This window comes from Corvus cornix, chromosome 2 (assembly GCF_000738735.6).
Source record: "Corvus cornix cornix isolate S_Up_H32 chromosome 2, ASM73873v5, whole genome shotgun sequence".
In the NCBI taxonomy this organism is placed as follows: Eukaryota; Metazoa; Chordata; class Aves; order Passeriformes; family Corvidae; genus Corvus; species Corvus cornix.
Window position 1 is genome coordinate 127,403,354 of NC_046333.1, and position 15,924 is coordinate 127,419,277.

Genomic DNA, 15,924 nt, shown 5'->3' on the forward strand with positions numbered 1-15,924 from the left:
GTATCAGCATTAAATTAAATTTGAATGAGTGATGTAGTGACAATGCATAATTTATAACTTACTAATTTATTTTTTTAACAGATTATGGCATTAAAACCCTATGATTTGAGGAGAAGATTATACGTTATATTTAGAGGAGAAGAAGGATTGGATTATGGTGGCTTGGCAAGGTAAAAGAAATTTGCTTAAATAGTTTTTATTTTTTTAATAGCACTCTAGCCTTGATTTCTCTTGCAGTCTGACCCTAGGTACCTTCTTAGTCCCCCTAAATGTATTAAGGAGGTGGAACTGGCAGCACTGGCTATTTTTACAGGTTGTAACTTCACCTTGGTAAAACTATGGTCTCAGTTGTTCAGTTCTTTGACAAAGAGTGATGTTTAAATTAGAATGAAATTAATTGCTCTAGACTGAGTTATTTCAGAACCTTTCTATCAGAAAGCTCAGTTTTCCTAGAAGTGGGGACTATGGGAAAATAAAGTGTTCTGCTTATTTGGAAAAATGGCAAGCAAACAGCAGATTGGGGCTGATAAGAACAGAAAGGAAAAAAACCAAAGGAGAGTAGTGCAGGCATGAAGGAACAGCAAACAGATCATGTCAGCTCCACTGGAATGTGAAACAGCTGGAGTATGAGTTTTTCTAGAATCTGAACTGGAAGTCGGAGGGGAAAAACCTGATAACAAGAAAAACACAGACAAAATTTCATTTCTTGACCACAGATAATACAACCACTGACTACTGCTGCCTGTTACTTGAATGAAATGTTACTGCTAGGATAAAAATTTCAGTACTGCTGTAGATCCAGGGAACTGGAAGAGGTTATAGGTGATAGAATTTTTCTTGTCATGTTGTTTTGGTTTTGTTTCGGGTTTTTTTTTAATGTAAAAATGTTCTGTTTTGGTTCTGTTCTGGTTTTATGTAACTTCCTGTGTTAAAATGGAATTCAGTGAAAATGTGTACTATTTATAAGTAAGGAAGCTTGCCTCTGAAGGTTGAGCTTCTTTGGGTATGTGGTGTTTTGCTTCTGATTACAGTATCACATAGGCTTTTGGGGAGTGATTGCAGGGAGGAATTCAATTTTTGCTTTGCATGGATTTTGTTTGTTTGGTGTCCCTATTGTGAGGGCTGTAGGCGTAAGATGGGAACCAGGACAGTTCACATAACCTTTTCCATAGAAATGGGAGTATTCCATAGAAAAGATATTAAAATAATTTAACTGCAGTGTGTTAATCATAGAAAGTAGTAGAATAAATAAATAAATAAATAAATAATACATAAGTAGTGTAATTTCATAGTTTCATAGTTACTTAAGTCTTGCCCAAGATTTTGTATGTGACCCTGAGAACCAGCCAGGATCTCACTGTAACTTGAGCTGAGAATTAAGTGACACTAAATAAATGTTCATGTACTGACTAATGAAATACTGCATTAATACAAATATAGATCAGTTGTCTCTCAGCAGACTAAATTCAGTGTTCCCTTCAGATTTTTACCTTGCATGTAGCAGGACCGATCTGACATTATGTCCTGTGGCAAGTTTTAGCTGCTGATGTGAAAAATGCATTGCTCCCACAACTTCTTGTTAATGACTGATTTAGTTAATTCCTCCCGTGTTATCTGACTTTGTTTTAATTTAAATGCCTATTAAATCTGATGCTTCTATGTAGTTAATGTAATTGTGTCACTATGAAACTTGCCTAGAATGCTGTACAACATTCTTGTGCTTATTGGAAGATATGTGGAACTCTGTTAGGGTTATTGGATCCTGGCTGCCTTTCTCTGTTTACTCTTCCTACTTGGCCTTTGGGTTGGAAGTGTATCATTGTGAATCATGATCCATGACTTGAGTTTTGCAGCACTGGTAGGAGAAACATACTAGCAAACCTCATTTCTATTCCATGATCTTGAGTAAATACAGAGGGATAGAAAAGATGCCTCTTAAATGTGACAGCTGAAAGGCAGTAAGAATGGAATTCAGTCCCTGAAGTTATTATGGGACAGACTTTTAGCTTTTTTATGTCACTAAGCCTGGTTATTTAGTACCAAACATTTAGTGCCTGATACAGGAGCTCCTGAGTGTGTATGACTGCTCTGAGGTCTCTGCAAATACTGTAAAGCAATGAATATTATAAAAATCACCTATCTGAACACTGAAATACCAGATTCTGGTATTATTTCAGATCACTTGAGTTGAAAACAATTGAAGTGGTGAAAAACATGTATTCATTTAACCTCAGCAAAAAGATACTTTTACACTGTCACGTCGTGTAGGCTTAACCAATACATGGTAATTTGTTAAACTACAGTAACTCAGTGTGTGTTTTTCTGTCAGACTGGAAAAGCAAATAAGGTGTGCTAAGGTTTCAATTTCTTTGTTTCGTTTTATCTAAGTTGTTTATAATAAGCATGGAATAATCTGTGATTTTTTTTGAGTAAAGATGTGAGTTGTAGACAGTAAAGTAGGCATGAGGAGGGTAAATGCTGTGTACTAGTTGAGGCAAGGACTGCGTAAAAAAAAACTGTTACTGAGAGGCAGCTAAAACCTGTGCTGTGAGGGTGCATTCAAGGTGAAAATCTTAACTATAATTTCTAAACTTTGGAAACTATGACTTTCTAACATTATTTGGTTTGATAATTAATTTTCTATATTTAAGAAGTGTATAATGCCATATATTATTCTGTGATTCTAATACAACACTGTTTATATTATTTTTCAAAGTTTGCATATATTTTGACCATTTTGCTAGTTACCTAAGGGGAATGGTGATAAACATCTGTATTTGATGTTTTTTTATGTGTATACATGTTTTTTTTCCTTAGAGAATGGTTTTTCTTGCTTTCCCATGAAGTACTGAACCCTATGTACTGCCTATTTGAATATGCTGGCAAGAGCAACTATTGCCTGCAGATAAATCCAGCATCAACAATCAATCCTGACCATCTTTCATATTTCTGTTTCATTGGGCGCTTTATTGCCATGGTAGGTTAGATTTTTAAGGTTTTATATTTGCTGTAGCTATACATTTACTCCTGAACAGTATTTGTTTGTACAGTTATTAAAGGTTATATTAATCTCATAGAAATGGAAGATTAAGGCATATAAGTTTATTGAGCCAATTCCCTGAGAGTTAAGTCTCTTCCACACTCATGTTTCCTGGGAGAGTAATGAAAGTTTATATGACATTCGATATAATATTTTATTTTCATCAATTGGATGTGTGTACTTCATGCAAATTGCTGTTTGATTGAGTGTCTGAATACTGATGCTCTGAAAAATGTGACATATTTTGTGAAAACAGCTCCTCAGTTGGACTTGGTATACCTTAGTGTATTTGAAAAAATGAGTTAGAATGTTTTGCAGAGTACACTGAGCCTTAATTTAAATGTACATGCTTGGATACCAAAGTCAGATACTGCAGAGACCAAAAGCTGTCAGGGAGCTGATTCTCTGCCATCAGATTTCTCTTTAACTACAAGCTGATCAGGCATGTTGTATCATTTCTTCTGGTATCGCTGAGTTGGTCTTCTGTAGTGACTCCTGTTCTGTCACATTTCTTTCCTTCCATGTAGTGATACTGTCATTTTTCCACATAATCATCATGTCTACAGGTAGTCCTCAGCAACACCCCTGAACATGGTGAACAGTGAAACCAAAAAGAGTTCATATTGAAGCGACTATTGCCTTATGTTGTTCAGGCTTTGTGTATGAAATTAGAATAAATACAAGCCAAGTGTAACATAAATGAAAAAATACTTTCAGACTTAAAATAAATTAGGTTTGGGTGGTTTCTTAGTTCTGCTTTTCTTATAGATTCTTCTTGAGAAATTATTCAGTTATGATGATAACATCTCTGATTTCAAGTGTTTTATGGCTGAATTCACAGTTTTTATGCTGTCATGAAAATTTATCTCATTGTGTTAACACTTTCAGTAGGCTGCCAAGTTTTTTCTTTATTTTAGAGTCCTCAGCAAGTTACAATGCCACTTAGAAGGAAGGCATGATAAAGCCAGTTACGTGCTAGAGCCATTGTTTCTTTTAGTTGGTGTTTTTTGATCTTGTGTGTAAGAAATGTTAACTTTAGGAAAGCTATTTCATAACAGTACAGATCAAAGTAAAAAGCTTAATTAAAGTAATTAATGTAATTAAAAGACAGACTTTTATTTCCTGAAGTATATATGTGTTTCTATTTTAAATTCTCCAAGTGGGGCGAGAGAGACCTGTGTAACAGTGCCTGATGTGCAAGGTTTGAGTGTATTCATGGTTTATACTGGATGGTATTTTCTGCAGTGCTTCCTGGGATATCCTCTAGTGGCTTAAGATAGCTCAGGTAATAATGTAACTGGGAAATGCAGTTGCAGTTACTGTTCTCACAGTTCTAAAATAGTAGTGGGTTTTTTAGTTTTAAGTACTGAAGTAACCACAAATGTTTTCAACTGAAACAGGATTAAACATAAAGAATGTGCATCTTACTTCGTAATAAAAACCTGTTAAATGAAGTTGGCTGAGGCAGCTTTTATATTTTGCTCTAAGATTACCATACATATTAAATAAGGTGATTTTAAGAACTTAATCTTGCAAAAGCAGAAAATCACATGCCCAAATGCTGCACTTGACATTGAATTTCTATCAGGTCACCTTCCCATGAGAAGAGTAGACTAGCTTAAAAGTAAATAAATGTATAAGCAAACAAATAAATAAAGGCCTCTAAGAGAACCTCTTTAGGCTCTCCTTAAGCAGAAGAAAATGCATGCTAAGCCTAAAAGGGGGAAATTAGGTGGGGAAAAAAAATGGAGCCTAGAGGAAATGGGCTGTTAATTGGCTGTTCTGCTCACAGAATTTCAGATGTGACGAAAGAGAAGCAATGAATGCCACACATGGCCTATGTTTAGGATGATTTCTTTAAAGAGCTATTTTAGTGAAGAAAGTGTACTTGATAAAGCTGAGGGGAAAAAAGGGTTTCAGGGTTATGGTTGTGCTCTGTGAGCTCTCAGATGCACTGACTCAGTGTAGAGGTTAACACTGTGTGTGTGTGTCTGTGTGTGTGTAATGCTATGCTTCAGTACTAGAAAGCAGGTTTCTAATTCTAGAAATCAGTATGGTGAGACAAGTGTGACCATGTTTTGGGTTTGGTTTTTTTTTTCAGTTTCGTGGAGAACTCAATTCCTCAGTTCTGTTACTCACCTATAAAAAAATGTGATTCCCAAAGCTCTTTCTTACAAGCTGCAGTAGCATTCTGTAATGGATGATGTTGTTGGATGTATGTATGTAGTAAAAAATGGCAGTAGTACTCAAGTAGGATCAAATATTATGATCAAGTAGGATCAAATATTATGATCAAGTAGGATAAAATAACACAATTATGCCTATTCACATAATGAAGGTGAAGAAAGGATGAAGTCCTTTTATGAGAAGTTTTTTTTTTTAATCAAAGAATTTCTAAATCGTAATAACATATGCTTGGATAAGTTTTGTCTTTTTTTTTGCTTCCCATTTAATTTAATGTTTTGTTCTTTATAAATACAGTTTTAAAAAGCTGGTACTGCTATTGGGTGCTTTTTATTATTTGAAGGAGAAAGGAAAAAAAAAAAGACTTTGAGTCCAGAAACACTTCAATAAGTCAGTAGTTCAATAAAAACTGAACATATTTTTCTGTTCAACAGGCATTGTTTCATGGGAAATTTATTGACACTGGTTTTTCTCTGCCTTTCTACAAACGAATGCTGAGCAAAAAGCTTACTATTAAGGACTTAGAATCTATTGATACTGAATTCTACAATTCCCTAATTTGGATAAGGTTTGTAGTTAATTTTTTTGTGTGTGTCTTTGATATTTTATGGATTTTTTGTTTATATAGAATTCATTACAATATTTTTTTCTTGCCATCCAGGGATAATAACATTGAGGAGTGTAACTTGGAAATGTACTTCTGTGTGGATATGGAGCTCTTAGGAAAAGTAACCTCACATGAACTGAAATCAGGAGGTTCAAATATCTTGGTAACTGAGGAGAACAAAGAAGAATATATTGGGTAGGAAGGTGTAAATGCTGAAAAAAGTGTTCCATGTTTCTCCTGTTGCTCTAGTCTTTTTTGGCACAGTGGTTTTTGTTGGTTTGGTTTTGTTTTGTTTTTTTTTTTCTTCCCATGATACTATGTAATTCTTGTGGCTGTTACTGAAATGGTATCTTGGTACATGTTGCTATCTTGATACACAATCACTTGGTACAGAAGGAGACCATGTGAGGAGATGACCTGTCGTGCTCTTGTACATGTACAGTGAGAGAACAGGTGAAACTGAAATAAGCAAGCCTATTTTCAGTAACTTCAGGTAACAAATCCAGGTAGAGAGAAGATATCTGTTTAACAGAAGATTCTAAAATTGTTCAGAACTTGGCTCTAAATGTGGAAACGGAAATTCAGAATGCTGTGTAACATGCTGTGACTTCAACTGTTGTTTTTAAACTCTTTCTGCTGCTGTTTTCTACTTATTTCCTAATTTTATCACTGCCCTTCTTTTTCTGAACCTCTATTTCTGATCTATTTGGTGATCTCAAAAGCAGATGTACACAGACCCTTTTCTGTCATGCAGTGTATATCCAGTGCTACAAATAAAGTTTCCACTTAAATTAGTGGTCTTCAGTTTCTGAGAGAAATATAGTATATAGATACATATATATATAGTATATATATATTCTATAGTATATAGATAAATTAAAGTTAATAATAATATTTATTTTTAACTGGAATGGTAATCTAAGTTACATCTTGCTACTTTACTATTACCTGAGTTTGAAGATTTGGGATAATAGAGTATAGTAGGTTCCTTATAGTTAATAGAATTGAACAGTGTAAGAAGTAAAACTTGAGGGATTCTTACCTGATGGGAACACACACACAATTCTATGTGTTTGAACTTCTTCATGTTGAATGCACAATTGATGTTTAATTCACGTTTGGTTTTGTTCTACCCCAGGCTAATGGCAGAGTGGCGATTTTCTCGGGGAGTTAGAGAACAAACCAAAGCTTTTCTTGATGGTTTTAATGAAGTAGTTCCTCTACAATGGCTACATTATTTTGATGAAAAGGAACTGGAGGTGAGGTTTTCTATTCAACATTTTTACCTTTTGCAAGGATTATACATATGGAGAGATTAAATGGATATGTCAGCTTGAATCTCGTCTGTGCGTCCTCCATTTGATAGCTTCTAGAACATGGAGAATTTATTAGGAGCAGTGGGATTAAATCATGATAAAATTGAATCAGTATTTTGAATCAGCGTTTTGTGATGTTCAGCATTGCGGCTGGGATGGGGTCTGTGGCTCAGATCCAGGAAGCCGTGACTGACCAGAGAGAGCGTCCTGCAAGGGACAGTCCCCCAGAGGTCTGCAGGGATCCCTCAGCCACCGGGCTGCCTCCGCAGAGGGGTGCCTGTCCCAGCAGGCTGTCAGCTCTTTAGGGATTTCAGTGAGAGTGACTTCAGCTCTTGTCCTGCAAGGCAAACCCCAGGCTGGACCAGGAGGAGAGAGACGAGAGGCTCCTTTGGCGGTTCTGCATGGGGCAGCTTTATTTGACCCGCTCCCCGCGAAGGGGAGGCCAGGGATGAGCTCTCTGATCTCTAAGGGGGAATAGGGGTAGTTCTTATAGGGATGCAAGGGTGGGTGTGAGAGGGTAAAAGCCAGTGGGTTACAAAGGATCTACATAGGGTCTCCCAGAGGATCATGGTTCTGTTTTCTCTCACCCTCACTGAGAAAGGCCGCCTTTTCCAAGGGGATCTTGCTGGGAGGCTATGCAATCCCTCCAGGCTGGGCATACCCCACAGTTCAGCATTAAAATGTTTTTTTGAAAGTTATCTGTGAAAGTGTATCAGATCACTTATGGATCTCTGAGTCACAGACTTTTCCTTCTCTGGTAGATGGGTAGACATGTAACAGATGACAAAGAAGTTGAGTGTAGTGTATAGCGATTGCTTGGTATCACATTGACAGTCTAAGGTTCTAGGGTTCTTACATTTAAAGACAGAAAGCTGGAGCAACCAACAAGGTTTGAAATTGAACTTTGCAGATCCTCAGTATGTAACCCAAAGGCTGGTAACAGGGATTGCTTGCATGCTCCATGTTTACTTAACAATCAGCCTGCCCTGTGTTCAATCTTGGGGTTGTGACTTGGAGTAGGGACAACAGGCTCTGTAGTGCTGTGCTCATTTATTTCTGTGTGACTTGCCAAGGTTCCCTGTATATGAGCAGCTTTCTGAAACCTTCTTAAGTAAAATGGGAGGGTTTTTTCTAAGAAAAGGCTTTGCTCGATCTTATTCAGTTTTCAGTTTTGTAGAAGGCTTTGCCTTTAGAACTTTAGGCTTTCATTGCCTCTTGTAATGAATACTTCTCAGACTTACACTTTGCAGTATGTTTTATTTTTATTAGTAGTAGCAGCAGCAATATAATCATTATCATTTTGGAATATGAGGCAAAAGTTTAATGGAGAGGGTAATCTCCTTTTTAATATAAAAATTTCTCTTATGGGAAAGGTAGTATCTTTTATTATTGAGCTATTAGTTGGAGGATACCAAGTTTCTGGTATTCAGTCTTTCAGACCACTTAAATACGTACACAATTTTGGAGTAGCTCTGTAAACTTTGGAAAAAGAAAAATCTAATTGTGTAGTAAAATGAAGAAATTACCAGTCCTTTTTTTGGAGCAAAAACTTCCATTTTTTTTTACTATATCTCATACAAAATAGAAAATACTCTTAATTTATGTGTTTAATGTGAAGAAATTGTTTTCTTTTCTAGGTTATGCTCTGTGGTATGCAAGAAGTTGATTTAGCAGACTGGCAGAGGAACACTGTTTATCGTCATTACACAAGGAATAGCAAGCAGATCATATGGTTCTGGCAGGTATGTTAATCAGTTACAGTTCTGACTTCTTCAGGTTTTGTTTTGTTCTGGAGCACAAATGACATGTGGAGTGGAGGGCCATCCAAATGAAGGTTCTTACAGCTTCCTTTCCTTTTTCTTTTCAGAGAAGGAAAGGAGGATTACTGGTCTTTAGGGAGCATACTTTAGGGTGAGAAATGGCAGATAGATACACACATTACATTTGGATGCTGGCTAACGAATATTTTCTTCTGTATATTGTCCTTACTGATTGTTCAATGAGGTTTTTTTTTTTATTCTGAGCAGTCATTTGCCTTCTTAATGTTTATGTATGTAGTACACCTGTACATCTTCAATTTCCAGTACCTGAAGGGAGCCTACAAGATAGAGAGGGACGTTTTACAAGAGCATGTAGTGACAGGACAAGGAGAAATGGGTTCAGAAAGAGGATGAGGGTGTGAGGCACTGTTTGCTGTGAGGGTGGTGAAGCACTGGAACAGATTGTCCAGAGAAGTTGTGGATGCCCCATCCCTGGAGGTGTTCCAGGCCAGGCTGCATGGAGCTCGAGCAACCTGGTCTAGTGGAAAGTATTCCTGCCATGGCAGAGGGCTGAAACCAGATGATCTTTAAAGTCCCTTTCAACCCAAACCATTCTATGATTCTGTGATCTAAAAATGGCACATAGTACTTTTGATTATTGTCATTTTAACTGCTCTGGTCTAGCACTGAATAATCTTCACTCACATTTTAATGAAGTTGGCTAAGGAAAAATCCTCAAATACTATTCAGGCTCACAGCTTCTATGAATTTTCCTGAAGAGAAGTCAGACCTAGGGTCTTCCTATCTTACGAAAAATCACCATTTTAGAGATGCTTTTGACTAAGTTTCTCTGGGAAAGTGATGCAAATCAATTATTTCCTATTTATATTGTAAGATCTGATGATATATCTTTTTAAGATGCTTGGTACTGAAAGAATCTAAAGAAGTTTAAGTATCAAGATTTATATGCAAGTTTTTCTGAGTCAAAATTCTAGGTATATTAATGCCCCCTGTCTTACTGAGATGTTCTCCATCTCTGCTCTCTTTTCTTCCTCTTCCTTTCCCAGTGAATTTCCTGACAAAGTGATGCAGCTGTTATGGATGGGTTTTCTCTCACTGAGACTTCCACATACCAGGAATATTTAGTCTTGAAATACCCTGAGTCTGTGGCTAGACTAGTGCTGTGTTTAATAACAATGGCAGTAGTCTTTATAAAAAGCATTGGCATGATTTATATTTTAGTGTAGAATAAAATAGTAAGGATTCTTCTTATTTGCTGTGCCTTCACACTGTAATGGATGACAGTGCATATAATCTGAAATCACTGTTCTCCCTCCACCCAATTTTGCTAAAGTCAAGAAATGCAAGCTGGTACCAAGGTGGTGTATTTTTAAATGGAATTAGACTTTTCCAACCACCTCATGGGGTTTTTGTTTTTGTCCAGCTGTGTTAAAACTTTTTATTAAGTAATTTGAATTTCTGTGCCTAGTTTGTAAAAGAAACAGACAACGAGGTTCGCATGCGACTTCTGCAGTTTGTCACTGGCACTTGCAGATTACCTCTGGGTGGATTTGCTGAACTTATGGGTAAGTAAAAGGTGACCAAAACAGTTCTTATATTGTCACTGTGTCATTTGCAAATGAACCGTGCTGCAAGCGTACAGGTAAGAGGAAATTCATGTTCATCACCTTGTATCTAGAAGGGCTTTTGATATCATAAATCCCATGAATACATTTATAAACTATTTGGAAATTAGCTTGTTTCTGTGAGAAGCATGTTCATATAACTGATGAATTCTGTCTGCTGTGTCTGAGTTGTGTCTTATGTGACGTATATATCATGTATGCTACTTAAAGGGAACAGATTACCCTTTTCAAAATCTTCTTTTCTAGGAAGTAATGGTCCTCAGAAATTCTGCATTGAAAAAGTTGGCAAGGAAACCTGGTTACCAAGAAGTCACACTTGGTGAGTTGTTACATGTAAACTTTCTGTACTTTTAGTGGTTTATCTCTTCCAGGCTTGCATTAGCCAAATTAAATGAAATCTAATTTGAATCAATTCTCTATCTCCATCTTCAGCTTTGTTTGATTGCCCTGTTATGACAGTACTGAAAACTTTTCTAGTTACCCTCTTCTTAAATTTTGCTACTGTGCTGAACAGTTTGTCAGTGCCAGATCTATCAAAAGTATGAGAACATCCGTGTGTAGAACTCAGGGGTGTTTTCCTAATTATTTTAGAGAATATTAAATAACTGAACAAGTCATGTTAGTAGTAGGTACATACAGTTATTAGATACAGTTATTATGCAGTAACCTTATAAAAGATAAAATGTATAGTCATGAGAAGAAATCACAGCAAACGCTCAAAACAAGGATGCTTAGCCAAGAATGCTGATATTATTTCCCACCAGCTTCAGATGGGCCATTATTGGCTTGGCATTCCTGTGCATACTGAACTGGTGCAACAGGTACACAGATCAGTTTTTTATATAACTGTGCAGGATGGACACACTTTCCTTTGGCACCATGTGACAATAATATTCATCATGCTTTTAAACTACTTAAAGGTTATCCTCCATTTTACATTTTCTCCACTGGATTTTTGTTTAAGTGATGTTTGCAAGAGTTACACATGTCTTGTCTAGGATAATTTTGGGGAAGACGTGGAATGAAATGTTTTGGCAGAAGCCTTTAAGGGCAAAGTTTGGAGGAAAAAACACCCACCTATATCCAAGCATGTGTAGGAAGGAGAAAAGTTGATTTTCATGCTGTTGTTGAAATTTGGAGATGCATCAAACTGGGACTATATTAAACTTCATGCTGAAAATTTCCTTTTCTAAGTATTACTATTATAAGAAATAGTAATTATTATTGTAAGTATCATGTTTTTATATGATATTTTTTCTAAGTATTATAGTTCCCTGTATCTTGGGCTGTCTTCAGTCTTTAATGATTCTGGTTTTTTATCTGGTAACAGTCTTTTGTTTCTTAAAATATTCCTCTGAAAATTTGTTTTTACTTCTTGTAGAAATGTCAAGGCAGTGAGATAGTGCTGATTTTTATTTCTTTTTTTCTAATTGTTAGATCAGAACATTTATAACTTCTACTATAACAGTGGAGTTCTGTAGAGTTTTACATGGGATTTAGATAAACTTAACAAAATTCTGTTTTCTTTTTGCTCAGTTTTAATCGTTTGGATTTGCCACCATATAAAAGCTATGAACAACTAAAAGAGAAGTTGCTCTTTGCCATTGAAGAAACTGAGGGATTTGGACAAGAGTAGAAGTGGCTTCTAGTCAAAAAGGATCTCTTGCATAATAAAAGGCCCAGCCAACTAAAATTGCACACTTAATTGTATATAAGCTTTTTGTTCTGTACAGTGATCTTTCTGGAACTCTAAAAGTTTAATTGTTCTCCGTTCTTCCACAAATATATGCAAAACAGTTCAGCCTTTTCTACTTTTATTTATTGCCCTTTCAAAAGACCAGAAAAACCCCTCCATAAATTTTGAAAGCAGACAAGAGACTTATTTAAAATATATATATAAAAAAAATATAAATATATATACTAATGAGCTCTAGTTTTATAGAGCTTTAAGTGTATGAAAAGTTGCAGCCATTTGAAAGGGCCTGGATTTGCTTTATCTTGGCTTTATCATTCAGAAAAATGTTTAAACTGCTCAGTGTTCTCTTAAGAAACATCTCCAAGTTTGTTTTACTGCATGGCTGTTCTAAAAGGTGTTAAAGGCTTAGGCCAAACGTATCCTAAATATGTAGAAAGATGCTGCTGGTATTTGAGATGACAGAATCTGTTTTCTGTCAGTTTAATTTTTTTAAATACATAAATAGCTGATATATCCCTCCTTACTGATGTAGCCAAGGTCATGAATAAAGCCTTTACTACTTGCACAAGAGTCATGTACAATGAGATGAATGTGATTTAATGTTGAAAGGAATTGGTGCCACTGTTCTGACTTACTGCAGGAGCTGAACAGAGTATTTTAATTCATTTGAGCAGCATTGAAATTTGTTTACATAGTACCTTGGGTTATTACCATGAGGATGTTAGGTAATCTTCAAAGAAAAAATAATAAAAGAGAAAATACTACCCTTTATCTTCTTGGTCTGGTGTCTTGCAGGCTTTTTGTTTTGTTTTGTTTTATTTGGTTTCCCTTTTCAATCCATCATGTCCTTTTTATAACGTTGTAGAGTTATATTAATGTAAACTGAGCTATAAGGGTATACAAAAGTTAATGTGAATTTTGCTGCTTTCTGTGTTCATGTTCAGTTTCAGATACTGGATCTAGTAAACTCAAATAAAATGAAAGTTACTTAAGCTTTGCACAGATAAAAATATTTAGTATTAAATACTCTCATTTCTCTAAAGTTCATAACAGCAATTTAGATGTACTTGAATGAAGTACATCTAAAACCTGTCATCCTTCTATGTAGGTCAGGTTTGTCCTAAGTGCACAATAATATAAAAGCATTTTAAAATTAAGTTCTATTGGCATTTTATTGGCATGTATTTGCTGAACTGCAAAGATGTGTTTAAAAAAGTACTAAAATTTAACACCTTATTCATGTGAATTATATTAAATGCTACTTTTAGCAAACTGTGCTTCCTTATTTTAGCGTAAAAATGTTTTAAATCACCATTTGTAATATGCTTTAAATATTATCTGTAAATTCCATTACATTTAAATTACACAGAATTTTGTACACACATTAAAATGATTTTAGAATACAATTCAACACACTTGTGTTAACATATCATATTGCACTGTTAAAAGTGTACATGTGGAAAAAATAGCTGTATCTGTTCATGTATCTTTCCAATACAGCAGCTGAATTCTGCCAGAAATTTATTTTTCTACATATGGGATTGTCTCGAGGCTTTGTATTCAATATGCACAGCTTACACTGGAGCTGTACCTGTACAGAGCTCTGGTCACAGCAGTGGTGCAGCGGGCCCAACAGACTCCTGTCTTACATGAACTCTTCTGTAAGAGCTTCAAAAATTTCCACCACTTTGAGGGTTTTTCATACATCACCAAATATCTTCTGCAAAACCATTTTTATATAGCACTGAATTCGTTTGAAGTGCAAATCCACTTAAATTATCACTTTTGCTGATTAGAATGGAGGAAGTTTAAGAAAACAAACCAAGAAGGTCAAAGGCCAGGCACCAGGAGTGTGTGTCACTTGCCTAAAAGACAAGGAGGGCTAAATGTCACAGTTAATGAATTTGCACTAATGAATGACTTGGTGACCCACTACCAACTGCTGAATTTTGTGAATCTGTGAGTAACTGAACAAAATAAAAAAGACAGCACATCACAAGAATGTAGTTGTTTCATTGTTTTGGTAACTTTAGCTGTCTCATAATTGCACTAGTTTTTCCTGGGGATAAGGATTAGTAAGCAAGAAAAAACCAAACCCAGTAGCTTTCTGTACATGTGTATGACTAACATGAATTTGACTATGAATTGGTCACAGACTAAGTCTGTGAATTGGACTAACTGAAACCTCCTGGCTACGGAAGAAAAAAAAGCAAAATTAATATACCTGTGTGCATGTATGTACTGTAATTGAATTTTCTGGGAATTTCAGTAAGACTATGTTGTAATTTTTTCTTTTCTCATTTGAATTCTGCATATTTCACCTATATTTGGGGGGAGTGAGTAAAACAGCAAAAAGAGGGAAGGCAGCAATGGCTGGAAGTCTGACCAGGGAACCAGTGAGGTAATACTACTTGAAGGAGCTGGTGTGTAGTTCATGGGTTTTGTTGGTTCCTTTCTTCCTGCAACTCAGATGCTTTTCACTACACACTCCACAGTTGTTACTCAGTACGTGGATATTCTTCCTTTTTCTGCTGCCGCACAAGGCACCTAAGTAAAGGTGCCTCTGTCACAAAGCTAACAGAAGAAACTCTCTGTATGGCAGATGTTTCTGTAGAACATGAATGCAGAAAATTCTCAAACACTGTATCATCCATCCTGAGACACTGTGACATAGAGGACTTCATTCTGAAGCTTTACTAATAGAAAAATAATAACTTTATGGTAGTTGAGAAAACCCTGTTTTAACTGTACTTTTGTGACATCAGGCTTTAATTCAAGCCCCAGATTCTCTCTCAACCATGATTTTTTACTACTGACTTAGCTCAGGCTTGGTTTGTTAGTCTAAGCAATTTATGCTCTTCTTCATCTTCCTCCTATAGATTGCAATACCCTTTCCTAGTAAAGCAACCATTAGGTATTTCTAATCGATTTTTTTCTAGACTGTTGTACTGACGATACCACATGTAATTGATTGTCTACCATTTCTTCATTATCTGGTCCTCTTCTTCCCTTGGGTAATTGGAATATATTGTTTGGCTGGACACCTAACTTAGGTTACTTCGTGTTTCTGGTGAAAATTCCTGCCAACATAGTAGAAAGACCAAGAAGAAAGTTTTATGTCTACAAACAGAAGTCCATACGCTTCCACACAGTAGTTCCTTTCTGATGTACTGGGAGTGTGTATTCATCCTGTGGTCACAGTCTAGGGTAAACGGTGTGTGCCCAGAAAACATTTACAGCCACTAAATCCTCAGAAAGCTTCTCACTGCACATGCTGATATCACCCATAAAGGGATTTTCTTAGATGTTCCCTACTGTTTTTTTTCCTTCGTTTTTTATTTTAAACCGCAACACTTTTTGCAAAGTCAAACACTTAGCATTTAAGTGTTACAGCGGGGATTACTGCAACAAGCATGTTTCAAACCAGGAGCCCCGTGGAAACGAAGTATATATGGACAGATTCGTGGTAGATGTTTCAGAGATGTTTATTTCTCCAGCCGCATGGCCGGGGCTCAGCTCAGGAACTCTGCAGTCACGGGACCCGAGGGTCCTTGGCCACACAGGGGAACACAAACCAACCAATGGGAAATGAGACTGACCAGGGGCAGGGAGACCCCGTGTCTCCCCCCCAGGGCCCCTCTCCCAGGGCCACATGGCAGGGGAGGAGACCCCAAC

At 36.4% G+C, this 15,924-nt stretch overlaps 1 protein-coding gene across 4 annotated transcripts in view; it reads left to right on the plus strand.

Moving 5' to 3' along the window:
• WWP1 (WW domain containing E3 ubiquitin protein ligase 1) overlaps nucleotides 1-14,248 on the plus strand; it is a 59,384-nt gene extending 45,136 nt beyond the window's left edge. For 3 of the 4 annotated variants that reach the window (XM_039571505.1, XM_039571494.1, XM_019289164.3), the window contains exons 16-24: nucleotides 82-170; nucleotides 2,818-2,977; nucleotides 5,659-5,792; nucleotides 5,886-6,026; nucleotides 6,970-7,090; nucleotides 8,785-8,889; nucleotides 10,397-10,493; nucleotides 10,800-10,872; nucleotides 11,552-12,078. In XM_039571505.1, the coding sequence (XP_039427439.1) occupies nucleotides 82-170; nucleotides 2,818-2,977; nucleotides 5,659-5,792; nucleotides 5,886-6,026; nucleotides 6,970-7,090; nucleotides 8,785-8,889; nucleotides 10,397-10,493; nucleotides 10,800-10,872; nucleotides 11,552-11,666 (1,035 nt within the window). In that variant the 3' untranslated portion in view covers nucleotides 11,667-12,078. The other variant, XM_039571508.1, reaches the window with a different exon arrangement.
• Nucleotides 14,249-15,924: the final 1,676 nt, after the last annotated feature.